Below are 17,500 nucleotides of genomic sequence, written 5' to 3'. Positions count from 1 at the left end.
GTGCATGTGTGTGAGTGTGTAATTTTTGCAATGCCTAGTTCCTTGGTGTATATCTGGACGATGGTTAATGCGATATATTCATTTTGCTGTGATTTAGGCCTATGTGATGTAAGACTGTGATATTGCCTGTTTTGAATTTGTGTGCAAACTTTTATGTCACTTAAAATTGTATATTTCATCGTAAAGTGCGGTGGGCCCCATCTGGTATGGGGGTACTGTACTATATAAGCCTGCATTTTATTCCTGTTATTATCATCATTATCATTATCCACCCAAAAATGCAGTCTCTCCAGCCACATGGGTGCTGACCTTGATGGAGTTGAGGTAGATGAGCACGTCCTCAAACTGCTTGAGGAGGAAGAAGCAGGAAGCCATGCACTGCCGACCAGGAATGGTGTCTGTCAACACACACAGCCATCGTCACCGCATGATGTGATGCTATCATGGTGTTTTACATGAATATCACTCTGCCAACACACACAGCCATCGTCACCGCATGACGTGATGCTATCATCGTGTTTTACATGAATATCACTCTGCCGACACACACAGCCATCGTCACCGCATGATGTGATGCTATCATGGTGTTTTACATGAATATCACTCTGTCAACACACACAGCCATCGTCACCGCATGATGTGATGCTATCATGGTGTTTTACATGAATATCACTCTGTCAACACACACAGCCATCGTCACCGCATGATGTGATGCTATCATGGTGTTTCAAATGAATATCACTCTGCCAACACACACAGCCATTGTCACCGCATGATGTGATGCTATCATGGTGTTTTACATGAATATCACTCTGCCAACACACACAGCCATCGTCACCGCATGATGTGATGCTATCATGGTGTTTCAAATGAATATCACTCTGCCAACACACATGTAGCGTGATGTTAGCGGCACAGTTGTACCGCATTTGTATTGTGTGGTGTTGTATTTGTATTGTATTGCACTGTATTGTATTGTACTGAACTGGATTGTGTTGTGTTGTGTTGTATTTTGTATTCATTCTTTGTAACAAAAAGATTTTTCTGTGTGAAATTCGGACAGCTGTTCCCTGGGACAGCAGGCTGCCACAAAGCAGCACCACCTTTTTTTTTTTTTTTTTTTTTCCTATACTCGTTTTATCTTCTTTGTTTTTTTGTTGTTGTTGTTTTTTTAATATCAAAGTGCATCTTACTGCAGAAACAACCCTTATTTGCTCTAAGTTCTTTTACATACACTATGTGCATGCTGCATACAGGACCTTGGTTCATGGCCTCTTCATAAAGACTAGCAACCAGACCACCACCCAAGGTTTTGAGGAAGGTTGCCGTTTACAATAACTAATGGCAGTTCTGATGACAGCTTTTGCTGGCATCTCCAGTTTTAGTAGTTGTTGTAGAAGGTGAGGTAAACAGTAGTGCTGGTAGTCAAAGCAGCAGCTGTAACAATGCCCATTGCTGTTGCAATAGACCATCGGAGAGTTCCGTGCTTACATGACTTATATAGATGCACGTCACAAGATCTAAGCTCTCAAAGTTGACTGGCTCTCCGAAACTGCGAACAACGAAGGCGATCAATATTGGCAGAACATGCGAAACAGCAGGCTTCTTTTTGTCAACTTTTTGCTTAACATCTTCATTTCTTCAATTGTGCATATGACTGCACTTCATTGTACAGAGTTTGGTTGCAGCAATGGAGGCTACCAAGTGAAGAACTGGAGGACTCAATGTGTTTGCTGCTTTTGCCTATGTCAGTCGCCTTTGGTATTGCTGCTCATGATTTTGAGTAAAAGTTAGATGCGTGTGCACAAGATCCAAGATGGTGGCGGAACTCTCCAGCGGTCCATTGTCATCTCCATGATCTGTGGCCACAAGGCTGCGTCACTTACCACACTCACTGGCAGAACCACCAACCAGCTGAAAGTACTGCTGAGCAATTTTCAGGTGTTCTCTCTGAAACAAAACAACAGATAAAACTGAAGAAATGGGCCAAATTAGAAACACACAACTGCGATTGTGTGTGTGTGTGTGTGTGTGTGTGTGTGTGTGTGAATACAAGTTAATCTGACAACGGATGATCATTTTATTGTATGTGCTGCATTTTGCACTGTGTGTGTGGGTTGGGGGGGAGAGGTTTGGGGGAGGACGGGTGGGAGGAGGGGTAGAGGTGAGGGGGGTGTAGTACAAGTAAGAGACTGGAAAGACTTTCAGGTAAGTTTTTAAAAGAAACCAGCTGCCGTGGTGAAGCGGACAGTGCTGCGGACTGACGGCTTGGTTGGGCTTAAATGGAAAGACTGGCACCACACAGTTGAGTACCATCCACTTCACAGATGTGCCTTGGTGTGTTGTTCTGATTTCCTGACCAACACTACAAGTGTCTGTATCTCTCGGGCCTGGCTGATGCCACTTCCACGCTAAGGGTGAGTCTTGTCAAGGTCTTCAGCGCTTGCAGATTCATGGTGGACTGTCGTTGGAGGGACATGGTGGCGGTCTCCACTCTGGGGGAGACCCTCACTCAGTCTGGCTTCGCGACTAAGCCATTACTGTTGTCAGAAGGGGGCATAGTAGGTGGTGTCCGAAGTATGTTAAATCAGAATAGGCACTACTGAACATCACCAAAGTGACTCAGCAGCAGTGCAGGATCTCCTCTGGTGTGTGGCCTCCTCACAAGCTAACATCAGTGGTTCCTTGGGGACTGCTGATGCTGGGACTGCGACAGATGAACCTGGGTGTAGCCATATACGGCAGATTCAGAATGAGCAGTGTGGGAGTAATGCCACTGAAATGGTACAGATGATGGGGCAGCAAAAAAATAACAACAATATTTTTTTTTTTTAATTCAAGTTTTGAGAGTTGTGTTTTTCTCTTTGAGGAGCGGAAGGCAGAGAAGGGATAAGCTACCCACCCAAGGCAGAGAAGAACGGATAACTACATGATAAGCTGTCCACCCAAGGCAGAGAAGAACGGATAACTACATGATAAGCTGTCCACCCAAGGCAGAGAAGAACAGACAACTACATGATGAGCTGTCCACCCAAGGCAGAGAACGGATAACTACATGATGAGCTGTCCACCCAAGGCAGAGAACGGATAACTACATGATAAGCTACCCACCCAAGGCAGAGAAGAACGGATAACTACATGATGAGCTGTCCACCCAAGGCAGAGAACGGATAACTACATGATAAGCTACCCACCCAAGGCAGAGAAGAACGGATAACTACATGATAAGCTGTCCACTCAAGGCAGAGAAGAACGGATAACTACATGATGAGCTGTCCACCCAAGGCAGAGAAGAACTGATAACTACATGAAAAGCTGTCCACTCAAGGCAGAGAAGAACGGATAACTACATGATGAGCGGTCCACCCAAGGCAGAGAAGAACGGATAACTACATGATAAGCTGTCCACTCAAGGCAGAGAAGAACGGATAACTACATGATAAGCTACCCACCCAAGGCAGAGAAGAACGGATAACTACATGATAAGCCACCCACCCAAGGCAGAGAAGGGATAAGCTGTCCACCCAAGGCAGAGAAGAACGGATAACTACATGATAAGCTGTCCACTCAAGGCAGAGAAGAACGGATAACTACATGATAAGCTACCCACACAAGGCAGAGAAGAACGGATAACTACATGATGAGCTGTCCACCCAAGGCAGAGAAGAACAGATAACTACATGATAAGCTACCCACCCAAGGCAGAGAAGAACGGATAACTACATGATAAGCTACCCACACAAGGCAGAGAAGAACGGATAACTACATGATAAGCTACCCACCCAAGGCAGAGAAGAACGGATAACTACATGATAAGCTGTCCACCCAAGGCAGAGAAGAACGGATAACTACATGATAAGCTGTCCACCCAAGGCAGAGAAGAACGGATAACTACATGATGAGCTGTCCATCCAAGGCAGAGAAGAACGGATAAATACATGATAAGCTGTCCACTCAAGGCAGAGAAGAACGGATAACTACATGATAAGCTACCCACCCAAGGCAGAGAAGAACGGATAACTACATGATAAGCTACCCACCCAAGGCAGAGAAGGGATAAGCTGTCCACCCAAGGCAGAGAAGAACGGATAACTATATGATAAGCTGTCCACTCAAGGCAGAGAAGAACGGATAACTACATGATAAGCTACCCACACAAGGCAGAGAAGAACGGATAACTACATGATGAGCTGTCCACCCAAGGCAGAGAAGAACGGATAACTACATGATAAGCTACCCACCCAAGGCAGAGAAGAACGGATAACTACATGATCAGCTACCCACCCAAGGCAGAGAAGAACGGATAACTACATGATAAGCTACCCACCCAAGGCAGAGAAGGGATAAGCTACCCACCCAAGGCAGAGAAGAACGGATAACTACATGATAAGCTACCCACCCAAGGCAGAGAAGGGATAAGCTACCCACCCAAGGCAGAGAAGAACGGATAACTACATGATAAGCTGTCCACCCAAGGCAGAGAAGAACGGATAACTACATGATAAGCTGTCCACTCAAGGCAGAGAAGAACGGATAACTACATGATGAGCTGTCCACCCAAGGCAGAGAAGAACTGATAACTACATGAAAAGCTGTCCACTCAAGGCAGAGAAGAACGGATAACTACATGATGAGCTGTCCACCCAAGGCAGAGAAGAACGGATAACTACATGATAAGCTGTCCACTCAAGGCAGAGAAGAACGGATAACTACATGATAAGCTACCCACCCAAGGCAGAGAAGAACGGATAACTACATGATAAGCCACCCACCCAAGGCAGAGAAGGGATAAGCTGTCCACCCAAGGCAGAGAAGAACGGATAACTACATGATAAGCTGTCCACTCAAGGCAGAGAAGAACGGATAACTACATGATAAGCTACCCACACAAGGCAGAGAAGAACGGATAACTACATGATGAGCTGTCCACCCAAGGCAGAGAAGAACAGATAACTACATGATAAGCTACCCACCCAAGGCAGAGAAGAACGGATAACTACATGATAAGCTACCCACACAAGGCAGAGAAGAACGGATAACTACATGATAAGCTACCCACCCAAGGCAGAGAAGAACGGATAACTACATGATAAGCTGTCCACCCAAGGCAGAGAAGAACGGATAACTACATGATAAGCTGTCCACCCAAGGCAGAGAAGAACGGATAACTACATGATGAGCTGTCCATCCAAGGCAGAGAAGAACGGATAAATACATGATAAGCTGTCCACTCAAGGCAGAGAAGAACGGATAACTACATGATAAGCTACCCACCCAAGGCAGAGAAGAACGGATAACTACATGATAAGCTACCCACCCAAGGCAGAGAAGGGATAAGCTGTCCACCCAAGGCAGAGAAGAACGGATAACTATATGATAAGCTGTCCACTCAAGGCAGAGAAGAACGGATAACTACATGATAAGCTACCCACACAAGGCAGAGAAGAACGGATAACTACATGATGAGCTGTCCACCCAAGGCAGAGAAGAACGGATAACTACATGATAAGCTACCCACCCAAGGCAGAGAAGAACGGATAACTACATGATCAGCTACCCACCCAAGGCAGAGAAGAACGGATAACTACATGATAAGCTACCCACCCAAGGCAGAGAAGGGATAAGCTACCCACCCAAGGCAGAGAAGAACGGATAACTACATGATAAGCTACCCACCCAAGGCAGAGAAGGGATAAGCTACCCACCCAAGGCAGAGAAGAACGGATAACTACATGATAAGCTGTCCACCCAAGGCAGAGAAGAACGGATAACTACATGATAAGCTGTCCACTCAAGGCAGAGAAGAACGGATAACTACATGATAAGCTACCCACCCAAGGCAGAGAAGAACGGATAACTACATGATAAGCTACCCACCCAAGGCAGAGAAGAACAGATAACTACATGAAAAACTGTCCACCCAAGGCAGAGAAGAACAGATAACTACATGAAAAGCTACCCACCCAAGGCAGAGAAGAATGGATAACTACATGATAAGCTACCCACCCAAGGCAGAGAAGAATAGATAACTACATGAAAAGCTACCCACCCAAGGCAGAGAAGAACAGATAACTACATGAAAAGCTACCCACCCAAGGCAGAGAAGAACGGATAACTACATGATAAGCTGTCCACCCAAGGCAGAGAAGAACGGATAACTACATGATAAGCCACCCACCCAAGGCAGAGAAGGGATAAGCTGTCCACCCAAGGCAGAGAAGAACTGATAACTACATGATAAGCTGTCCACCCAAGGCAGAGAAGAACTGATAACTACATGATAAGCTGTCCACCCAAGGCAGAGAAGAACGGATAACTACATGATAAGCTGTCCACCCAAGGCAGAGAAGAACGGATAACTACATGATAAGCTACCCACCCAAGGCAGAGAAGAACGGATAACTACATGATAAGCTGTCCACTCAGCTGACTGAATAATGCATCACACTGACCGAGCCCTGCTCCTGACCCAGAGCGGCGTTGACGACCCCCTTCAGGATGTACTCCTGGGGCGTGGTGGGCTCCAGGTCCTTGATCAGGTTGTAGGCTTCAGGCACGTCGTCTGTCACAGTCACAACCACCAGTCACCATCAGAATATCATTACTATCTACGTCGTCTGTCACAGTCACAACAGCCACAGTCACAACCACAATTCGAATAACTTTTACTATCCACGTCATCTGTCGCCAATCACAACCACATCATTTCTATCTACGTTGTCTGTCGCCAGTCACAACCACAGTCACCTTCAGAATATTATTACTATCTACGTCATCTGTCGCCAGTCAAAACAACCACAAACACAACCACCATCAGAATAACATTACCATCCATGTCGCCAGTCACAACAACCACAGTACACAAGCACCATCAGAATAACATTACAATCTACATCGTCTGTCGCCAGTCACAACTGCCACAATCACAAACACAATCACCATCAGAATATCATTATGATCTATGTCGTCTGTCAACACCCACAGCCACAATCACCATCAGAATATCATTACCATCCATGCTGCCAGTCAAAACAACCAGTCACAACCACGAACAAAATCAGAATAACATTACTATCTATGTCATCTGTCAACAGCCACAGCCACAATGACCATCAGAATAACATACTATCCACGTCGTCTGTCGCCAGTTAAAGCAACCACAGTCACCATCAGAGTAACGTCACTGCCTCAGTCAGAGACTAATATTAAGTGAGGTGAAGTCTGTATGATACATGATACAGATCACGAGCAGAACAGCAAAAATTTGGCATGCAATAACAAAATCGCACAGAGTCATAGCAAAGCAACCCTAACAAAAATATCACCTTTCCGATATTTAACACACACACACACACACAATGGTTCATCTAAAATCACAAATCACAAATGTGGATAGACGTTAAGCAAAAGAACGAACACACACAAACATGCGCCAACCCATACGCATGCACATACACACACATTTTGTATATATACACTTGCACTGTGTATTGAACAAATGATGGCAGTGAAGTCAATATAAAACAAAACCAAGCTGAAAAATACACAACTTATGCTTCGACAAATAAGCCACAGAAACATCAATCACAGCAATTAGCAACTCAGCGCTGACACAGTCAACAAGGCGTTCTCAAAGGCACCACGCTATCTCAAAGTCTCAATGTACCAGGTAAGGTTATTACAAACTGACTGTATGTTAACCAGTCAATCCGAAGGAAAGCTGACATTTCATTTGAACATTTGCAAAGCACTGAAATACCAACACAACCGCCCCTCTTCAATGACTTCTGGCTTTGATTAGAAAAAGAATTAAAAAAACAAAACAAAAAAAACCAGTAACTGGCAGTTCTACCAAACTTCTCATTCATTCTCTTTCACTATACTTTTAATTCTATCAATACAAAGCTGTATCTTTTGAAAATAAATAAGTGTGCATAACCGATTGATGATAAAGGTTAGAGATTTTTTACTGAATACAGAAATGATGTGATTGTTAGAGTCTTTTGCTGGTTAGTGACCATTCTTTTGTGTACGCACTTACACACAGAGAGAAAAACAGACCAGCAAAACTGACCTTGCTTCAAGTAGTAGATGACCAAGTTGAGTCGGGCTTCCGGCAAAACATCGATCAGTGGTGGTAAGACTTGAAGAGCACCCTCCCCACTTCGGAAAACACACTGAAAACAATGGAGTGCCTTATCACCAATCATATCTTCATACAAACATTCTCCAGGCTGCAAAAAACAACAACAAAAAGCCTGCAGTGTAAATGGCTGTGTTTGTAAAGCATTTATAGACTGTGGTCTCTGACCAAAGATAGGTGCTACATAACTGTCAAGAAGAAGATGAAGAATTATAACAGACTGAGAGACAGAGACTGCACCGCAGGACTCACCAGGTTGTGCTTGATGAGATCCTGAGCAAACTGGAATGACTGTGAGGACATTTCCTGCAGGGCCTTCAACTCGGCCTGCAAAACACAAACACTAGGCATATCATTTTGTTGCATACATATTTTGCAAACATATCAATTCATCCAAAGAGACATCAAAATTGATCCATGCATATTTTTCAAACATATGAATGCATCTAAACAGACGCCACACATGATACATGCATATTTTGCAAGCACACACTCATTAAACCACAAAGCATATTCGACCGAAGATTCCACCCGTGTTCTAAAGTACACACTCATCTAGCCATACAGTGCAACTGCCAAAAGATTCTGACCATATTCTGAAACACTCAAACAAACTTATCCAAACATACAGCACATTTGGGTCACTGCCTGTGGATCTATCTGCTTCACTTTCCACAATCAACTCTTCTTGTACTCTTTGCTCTTCCAGTGAAAAGCTCTTTAAAATTCCATGAAAGGTATTAGTGTATGAAATGTATTTGTTAAGTGTCTACAACCCACTGAGTTTCATTACTAAAGATTGTCCACGTGCAAAAATGATTCATCATAATTTTGATTTCACATTTTATCGTAGACTTGAAGTGCACAATCCAAAAACAGAAACATGACAAAAACATAAAATTTAGACAGCAAACAATATAAAAACCACATTTTTATGAGACGATCTCTTTCATCTGTAAAAATCAAAATCAAAAAAAGGTCCTATAGCCATTTATGACCAAAGGAGCAGTGAATTCATATCCACTGTGTCCAGGGCTCGGCACAGGAAGGCAGTGAATTTATATCCACTGTGTCCAGGGTTCAGAACAGGAAGTCAGTGAATTCATATCCACGGTGTCCAGGGCTTGGCACAGGAAGGCAGTGAATTCATATCCACTGTGTCCAGGGTTCAGAATAGGAAGGAGTGAATTCATATCCACGGTGTCCAGGGTTCAGAAGAGGAAGGAGTGAATTCATATCCACGGTGTCCAGGGTTCAGAATAGGAAGGAGTGAATTCATATCCAGTGTCCAGGGTTCAGAATAGGAAGGAGTGAATTCATATCCACAGTGTCCAGGGTTCAGAATAGGAAGGAGTGAATTCACATCCACGGTGTCCAGGGCTTGGCACAGGAAGGCAGTGAATTTATATCCACTGTGTCCAGGGTTCAGAACAGGAAGTCAGTGAATTCATATCCACGGTGTCCAGGGCTTGGCACAGGAAGGCAGTGAATTCATATCCACGGTGTCCAGGGTTCAGAAGAGGAAGGAGTGAATTCATATCCACGGTGTCCAGGGCTAAGAAGAGGAAGTCAGCTCCCACTCCTGCCCTTCCACCCTTTCCCCCAATCAAAGTCAGGTACCCATTCACACCAGGGTGGAGTGAGAAAAATCAGAGTAAAGCGCCTTTTCCCAAGGACACAACATCATGCTGAAATGGGGCCTGGAACCCTTATCACTGGTGAACAATGGAACCCAAGTCAAACGTCTAACTGATTCTGCCACACCATCTCCTTTCTGGAACCCTTATCACTGGTGAACAATGGATCACAAGTCTGATTCTGCCACAACATCTTTCTGGAACCCTTATCACTGGTGAACAATGGAACACAAGTCAAACGTCTAACTGATTCTGCCACAACATCTCCTTTCTCAAAATCAAGACTCAAAAACGCAACAACAAAAAAACAAAGACTTCAAGAAAAAAAAAAGGAAAAAAAAAAAAGCGAAGAGAAAACTGGCAGGAAAACAAGTTCCCTCAGATCACGTCCCACTCCACAGTGGCCTACCTCAGCAGCTTTGCCGTTGTACAGACGGAAATGGTTGCACGCTTTCAGGTTGAGAGCAACGGCACTGTCTTGAAACTGCTGCAGGTACACTGCTAATACTTCCTGCAGACACAATAAACAAACAAACAAATGAATAGATATGTAACTAACTAAATAAATAAAAGGACAAGTACAACTAAAACTTCCAGCCAAAGCAAAATAAACAAATGATTTCACAGATAATTTTTTTTTTTTTTTTTTTTTTTTACAAAAAAACAGGTGGACCAGATGTCAATACAAGGCTTATTTCTGTGAGCTTGAATATAGCATGCATGAAAAAAAAACCACACTTTAATCAACACTTGATGGAAAACATGAGAAAATGCAAGATATGCAAATGCAACATACACAAATGCATTCAAAAAGACAATAAATAATAGAAACAGAGAGAGAGAGAGAGAGAGAGAGAGAGATCTCAATAACGTAATAAGAAATTGCCACATTCTTATACATTACAAGAATAAAAAGAAGATGGCTCTGATTTCGAAAAAGAAATAACACAGTAATCTCAACATGATATTACACTATAAATTCATAATACACTGATTTTGCATAATAACAAAATCTGTTGAATTCTAGACTGTGGTGAAAAAATCATTCAAGGGCTAGACAAACTATATACTAGGTGACGATACAAAGGAAATTTTTTGCTCTACCCTTACAGTAACTCATACTAAAATTCTTTTAAAATCTAAGGTTTTTTACAATGCTCAGACATTTTCAATGAAACATTACCTGTGAAACGTCATAGTAGTCCAGTTTGTAGTAACACAGGGCGACATACACATTCAGAGCCAGATAATCTCTGTAACATGACCAAAAAAACAAAAAAAAAAAATCAAATTACATGTAACATTCAAATGCTTTTCATTCAATTAAATATTAGTAGCTTGACCATGTAGATTCTAGATGTGAATCTTTCCTTAATAAGTCTCTTTCTACTTTTTTTCATGGTGTTGTTGTTGTATATTTGTTTTATTTAATTTCAAAGACATGAATTGATCTCCTGGTCATTTTCCTTAGACATTCAGCTGTTCAGAATTGCATTATCTTGATATTTTCCCCCCACAAACTGGGTAAGATAACAGCCCGATAATTCAAAACCAGCAATCCTGCACTGTCAGTAATTATTCTTGAAATCATACTAAATTATTTGCTTTATAACTATTTATTGTTACAATAATTACTATTTCAACAGTTGCTGCTCTGGTATTGCTGTGACGGTGTGTAGTTGTTAGTATTGTTACTTTTAGTTGTACTACTTCATTACTGACTTTTGAGTACTGGATAGCCAGGGATGAGTGCACTTGCTCTGTGGCATCTTGCTACTGTGGTCTTAATTAGGTAATGTACATGCTTTCATTTATGCCTTGTATTTTCATATGTAATTGTGTGTGTGTGGTGTGTGTGTGTGTGTGTGTGTTGCGTGGTGTGTGTGTGTATGTGTTTCGCCTTTGCTTTTTTTTTTCTTTTTTTTTTTTTTTTTTTTTCTTCTTTGCCATTGAGGGCTGGATGTAAAAAAAGCAGCTGTGCTTACTCCACTACTCTTGTGAAATAAAAATTTGTTTTGTTTCGTTTTATTTCGTTCTGCAGTAATTCTATTTGGATAGTACATGTGCATGCATATATATCTGTGTATGTGTGTGTGTGTGGGTGGGAAGGGGTGGGATGGGGGCAAGGGGGCGGGGGCGTTGGGGAGTGGAGAAAAGAGCTTCCTTTTCTGTGACTTGAAGGGGAGGAGTGGCTGATGAAAAATGTCATTTTCTAAACACCCTATGCGCATAACAACTTCATCAGTTTTGAAGCCAACAAAAAAACGTCTTAGGTCATGTGTCTTATTCCACCATGACCACAGAGATGCCAACCCCTGTCAAGTGTTTGTAGGAACAGTAAGGAAATTTAGTAGGAAAATTCTCAATTTGGTGGAACACTCAGACTCCGAGCCACATCAGCAAACGTACATTTTATCTACAAGGCGTACAAACACTTGGGCTTGCCTGCAACATGGTGTAACTGCTACAATTAAGCTAATTGGTCCACTCAATGCTGTTTCAATGTAAACATGCACCTGATTAGCTGAGCATCATCAACTGTGACCAAGGTTAGTAGTGACTGCCCTGGCCTCATGATCGATAGGTCTAGAGCATCTGGGTAATGTTATGGCAGTAAAGCATGTGACTATGCTTTGTAGTTGAAAATGAGCTTGTCAGAACAATTTTGACGCATGTGCAACGTCGCAACAAACTGCGACTGTGCGTAACAAATTACAGCAAAATTGTAACAGTATGTCTGCGAACAGCACACTAAATTGTATTAATTTTTTTTTGTAACTAATTTCTCTGTGTGAAATCTGGGCTGCTCTCCCCAGGGAGAGCATGTTTCTACACTGAGAGCGTCACCCATTTTTTTTGTACTTTTTCCTGCCTGCAGTTGTTCTTTGTTTTCCTATCGAAGTGGATTTTTTGTACAAAATTTTGCCAGGGACAACCCTTTTGTTGCCATACATTCTTTTACATGTGCTAGGTGAATGCTGCACATTGGACCTCAGTTTATCGACTTATCCGAATGATTAGCGTCCAGACCACTACTCAAGGTCTAGTGGAGTGGGAGAAATTATTGGTGACTGTGCCAGGATTTGAACCAGTGCACTCAGATTCTCTCGCTTCCTAGGCAGACGTAGCCAGAGACCACCACCTGGGCCCACCTGTTGTCAAGAAGAATGCGCTTGTAGATGTCGATGGCCTCCTGGTAGTGGCTGCGCAGGTAGTGGATGGAAGCCAGGGTCAGCTGGTCCTCGATGATGTCCTGCAGGTTCTGGTGGTGGCTCATCAGCTTGCGCTCATCCCCAAACTTGTGCGACAGGTGGAAGGCCAGGCGGTTCTGCAGCCTGCCCTTGGGCGCTGCTTATCAACAGGGCAGAGGTCCCACAGACTTTCTTTTTATTATCAACCGTTACCTCGTGTCATCACCTCAACTGTTAATCAAAGACTAAGAGAGAATGAGCTCTGCTTATCAACAGGGCAGAGGTCCCCACAGACTTTCTTTTTATTATCAACCGTTACCTCGTGTCATCACCTCAACTGTTAATCAAAGACTAAGAGAGAATGAGCGCTGCTTATCAACAGGGCAGAGGTCCCACAGACTTTCTTTTTATTATCAACCGTTACCTCGTGTCATCACCTCAACTGTTAATCAAAGACTAAGAGAGAATGAGCGCTGCTTATCAACAGGGCAGAGGTCCCACAGACTTTCTTTTTATTATCAACCGTTACCTCGTGTCATCACTCAACTGTTAATCAAAGACTAAGAGAGAATGAGCGCTGCTTATCAACAGGGCAGAGGTCCCACAGACTTTCTTTTTATTATCAACCGTTACCTCGTGTCATCACTCAACTGTTAATCAAAGACTAAGAGAGAATGAGCGCTGCTTATCAACAGGGCAGAGGTCCCCACAGACTTTCTTTTTATTATCAACCGTTACCTCGTGTCATCACTCAACTGTTAATCAAAGACTAAGAGAGAATGAAAGTTATGTCCATGCACCCTGCGACAGAATGTCCAATGCTTCTTTAATTCCTAGTCAGACCAACAGACACTGAAAGTTATGTCAATGCACCTGTGACAGAATGTCCAATGCTTCTTTAATTCCTAGTCAGACTAACAGACACTGAAAGTTATGTCCATGCACCTGTGACAGAATGTCCAACCCTTCTTTAATTCCTAGTCAGACTAACAGACACTGAAAGTTATGTCCATGCACCTGTGACAGAATGTCCAATGCTTCTTTAATTCCTAGTCAGACTAACAGACACTGAAAGTTATGTCCATGCACCTGTGACAGAATGTCCAATGCTTCTTTAATTCCTGGTCAGACTAACAGACACTGAAAGTTATGTCAATGCACCTGTGACAGAATGTCCAATGTTTCTTTAATTCCTAGTCAGACTAACAGACACTGAAAGTTATGTCCATGCACCCTGCGACAGAATGTCCAATGCTTCTTTAATTCGTAGTCAGACTAACAGACACTGAAAGTTATGTCCATGCACCTGTGACAGAATGTCCAATGCTTCTTTAATTCCTGGTCAGACTAACAGACACTGAAAGTTATGTCCATGCACCTTGCGACAGAATGTCCAACCCTTCTTTAATTCCTGGTCAGACTAACAGACACTGAAAGTTATGTCCATGCACCTGTGACAGAATGTCCAATGCTTCTTTAATTCCTAGTCAGACTAACAGACACTGAAAGTTATGTCAATGCACCCTGCAACAGAATGTTCAACCCTTCTTTAATTCCTAGTCAGACTAACAGACAGTGAAAGTTATATCCATGCACTTGTGACAGAATGTCCAACCCTTCTTTAATTCCTAGTCAGACTAACAGACAGTGAAAGTTATATCCATGCACTTGTGACAGAATGTCCAACCCTTCTTTAATTCCTAGTCAGACTAACAGACACTGAAAGTTATGTCCATGCACCTGTGACAGAATGTCCAAGGCTTCTTTAATTCCTGGTCAGACTAACAGACACTGAAAGTTATGTCCATGCACCCTGCGACAGAATGTCCAATGCTTCTTTAATTCCTGGTCAGACTAACAGACACTGAAAGTTATGTCAATGCACCTGTGACAGAATGTCCAATGCTTCTTTAATTCCTGGTCAGACTAACAGACACTGAAAGTTATGTCCATGCACATGTGACAGAATGTCCAATGCTTCTTTAATTCCTGGTCAGACTAACAGACACTGAAAGTTATGTCAATGCACCTGTGACAGAATGTCCAACCCTTCTTTAATTCCTGGTCAGACTAACAGACACTGAAAGTTATGTCCATGCACATGTGACAGAATGTCCAATGCTTCTTTAATTCCTAGTCAGACTAACAGACACTGAAAGTTATGTCCATGCACCTTGCGACAGAATGTCCAACCCTTCTTTAATTCCTGGTCAGACTAACAGACACTGAAAGTTATGTCCATGCACATGTGACAGAATGTCCAACCCTTCTTTAATTCCTAGTCAGACTAACAGACACTGAAAGTTATGTCAATGCACCTGTGACAGAATGTCCAACCCTTCTTTAATTCCTGGTCAGACTAACAGACACTGAAAGTTATGTCAATGCACCTGTGACAGAATGTCCAACCCTTTTTTAATTCCTAGTCAGACTAACAGACACTGAAAGTTGTCCATGCACCCTGCGACAGAATGTCCAACCCTTCTTTAATTCCTGGTCAGACTAACAGACACTGAAAGTTGTCCATGCACCTTGCGACAGAATGTCCAATGCTTCTTTAATTCCTGGTCAGACTAACAGACAGTGAAAGTTATGTCCATGCACCTTGCGACAGAATGTCCAACCCTTCTTTAATTCCTGGTCAGACTAACAGACACTGAAAGTTATGTCCATGCACCTTGTGACAGAATGTCCAATGCTTCTTTAATTCCTGGTCAGACTAACAGACACTGAAAGTTATGTCCATGCACCTTGTGACAGAATGTCCAATGCTTCTTTAATTCCTGGTCAGACTAACAGACACTGAAAGTTATGTCCATGCACATGTGACAGAATGTCCAATGCTTCTTTAATTCCTAGTCAGACTAACAGACACTGAAAGTTATGTCCATGCACATGTGACAGAATGTCCAATGCTTCTTTAATTCCTGGTCAGACTAACAGACACTGAAAGTTATGTCCATGCACCTGTGACAGAATGTCCAAGGCTTCTTTAATTCCTGGTCAGACTAACAGACACTGAAAGTTATGTCAATGCACCTGTGACAGAATGTCCAACCCTTCTTTAATTCCTGGTCAGACTAACAGACACTGAAAGTTATGTCCATGCACCTTGCGACAGAATGTCCAACCCTTCTTTAATTCCTGGTCAGACTAACAGACACTGAAAGTTGTCCATGCACCTGTGACAGAATGTCCAACCCTTCTTTAATTCCTGGTCAGACTAACAGACACTGAAAGTTTGTCCATGCACCCTGGGCACTGTAGCATGACAGAATGTCATCTGATACTTTTTTTTAATTCCAGCCATTATCTCGTGGGCATTAAAATGTAACTGCAACCTTTTGGGTTTGAAGATGATGCAAAACCACCAAGCTTACAAATACATATTTTTAGCTGCGTTACAAAAATATTACCTCTTTTTTGTGAACTCGTTTATTGCCAGCTTATTCAATTATTGCTAAAGTATACAGTTCCTGCTTCCATATCTATAATCCTTCTATCAGTTTTCACTTTTCTTTGGGTTTTTTCCCCTGGATTTAAGCAATGTCAGTTCTCTATACTGTGAAGCAGCCCCAACATCCTTTTCATCCTCTCTAAAAAATGAACATTTGTAATTTGATATTCAAATTTCAAATGCTATAGGTTACTGATCATATAATGGCACAACAGATCTCATGAAATGATATAGTTTCGTCTGCTCCGCATGGGCGGATAGTTTGCACAGGACAGGAATGTCAGACCCCTGCCGGAGTCTGCACTAGTTGGGTCACGGTTAAGTATGTGTAATTAAATGAATTAATTCACTCAACATGCCACAAGAAGCTAAAAGTCATTTTCTCATTCTCACTTTCACGGTAATCTTGCAACAAACAGATATTCACACATAGGCTGTCGATTCTGACCATTCTTTTGTTTCAGGGCAAAACAAAAAGTAGCTATATATAGCTTGCTAATCATACACAAACACACACATTACTGATCCACAAGAGAGAGAGAACAAGTTCCAGGAAATAGCCAACCTTTTGCTGCATTGGCTTCTGCCTCCTGGTACATGCCCAGAAAAAAGTAGCAGCACGACAGGAACAACCACACGTCTGGGTGACAGCCCTCTCTCTTGGACAGTCTCTCATACTCCTGCAGAAAAATGGGTGAATAGATTATCAGTTGTGTTTTTGTTTGTTTTTGTTTTGTTTTTTTAAGAAAAAAAAGGGGGTAAGTAAATCAATAAAACGATATATATACTCAACAGAAAATAAAAGACTGAGACCAATCGACTGAATGCTATAAGGATATGTTAACATTTCAACTTATTCTTACAATAAGGTTACATAAGTTTTATGTGATAATTGATATCTATTATCATCAATATCATAATCATAAGACAAAGAAGTTAGCTATCACTATTATCATTATAAAACAAAGTACTACATCAGTACTCTATCATATCAATATCATGATCATATGACAATGTAGTTAGCTATCATTACCATGATTATAAAACAAAGTACTACATCAGTATAATTATA

The 17,500-nt window shown here is 42.2% G+C and overlaps 1 protein-coding gene across 6 annotated transcripts in view; it reads right to left on the bottom strand.

Moving 5' to 3' along the window:
- LOC143290289 (intraflagellar transport protein 56-like) overlaps positions 1–17,500 on the bottom strand; it is a 35,853-nt gene that overhangs the window by 15,793 nt on the left and 2,560 nt on the right. For 3 of the 6 annotated variants that reach the window (XR_013056360.1, XM_076599642.1, XM_076599657.1), the window contains exons 4-12: positions 16,994–17,108; positions 12,933–13,131; positions 10,964–11,033; positions 10,190–10,291; positions 8,396–8,470; positions 8,075–8,177; positions 6,453–6,562; positions 1,887–1,950; positions 310–398 (exon numbers count right to left, since the gene is read on the bottom strand). Coding sequence is in view for 4 of the 6 variants with exons in the window: in XM_076599642.1 (XP_076455757.1) it covers positions 310–398; positions 1,887–1,950; positions 6,453–6,562; positions 8,075–8,177; positions 8,396–8,470; positions 10,190–10,291; positions 10,964–11,033; positions 12,933–13,131; positions 16,994–17,108 (927 nt within the window). In the remaining 2 variants the exon portion in view is untranslated. The remainder of the gene's footprint in view (positions 1–309; positions 399–1,886; positions 1,951–6,452; positions 6,563–8,074; positions 8,178–8,395; positions 8,471–10,189; positions 10,292–10,963; positions 11,034–12,932; positions 13,132–16,993; positions 17,109–17,500) is intronic. The other 3 variants (XR_013056361.1, XM_076599649.1, XM_076599665.1) reach the window with 1 other exon arrangement.

Source organism: Babylonia areolata, chromosome 1 (genome assembly GCF_041734735.1).
Source record: "Babylonia areolata isolate BAREFJ2019XMU chromosome 1, ASM4173473v1, whole genome shotgun sequence".
Lineage (NCBI taxonomy): Eukaryota > Metazoa > Mollusca > Gastropoda > Neogastropoda > Buccinidae > Babylonia > Babylonia areolata.
Note: the sequence above shows the minus strand (reverse complement) of the source record. Positions and strands in the feature narration are given on the sequence as shown.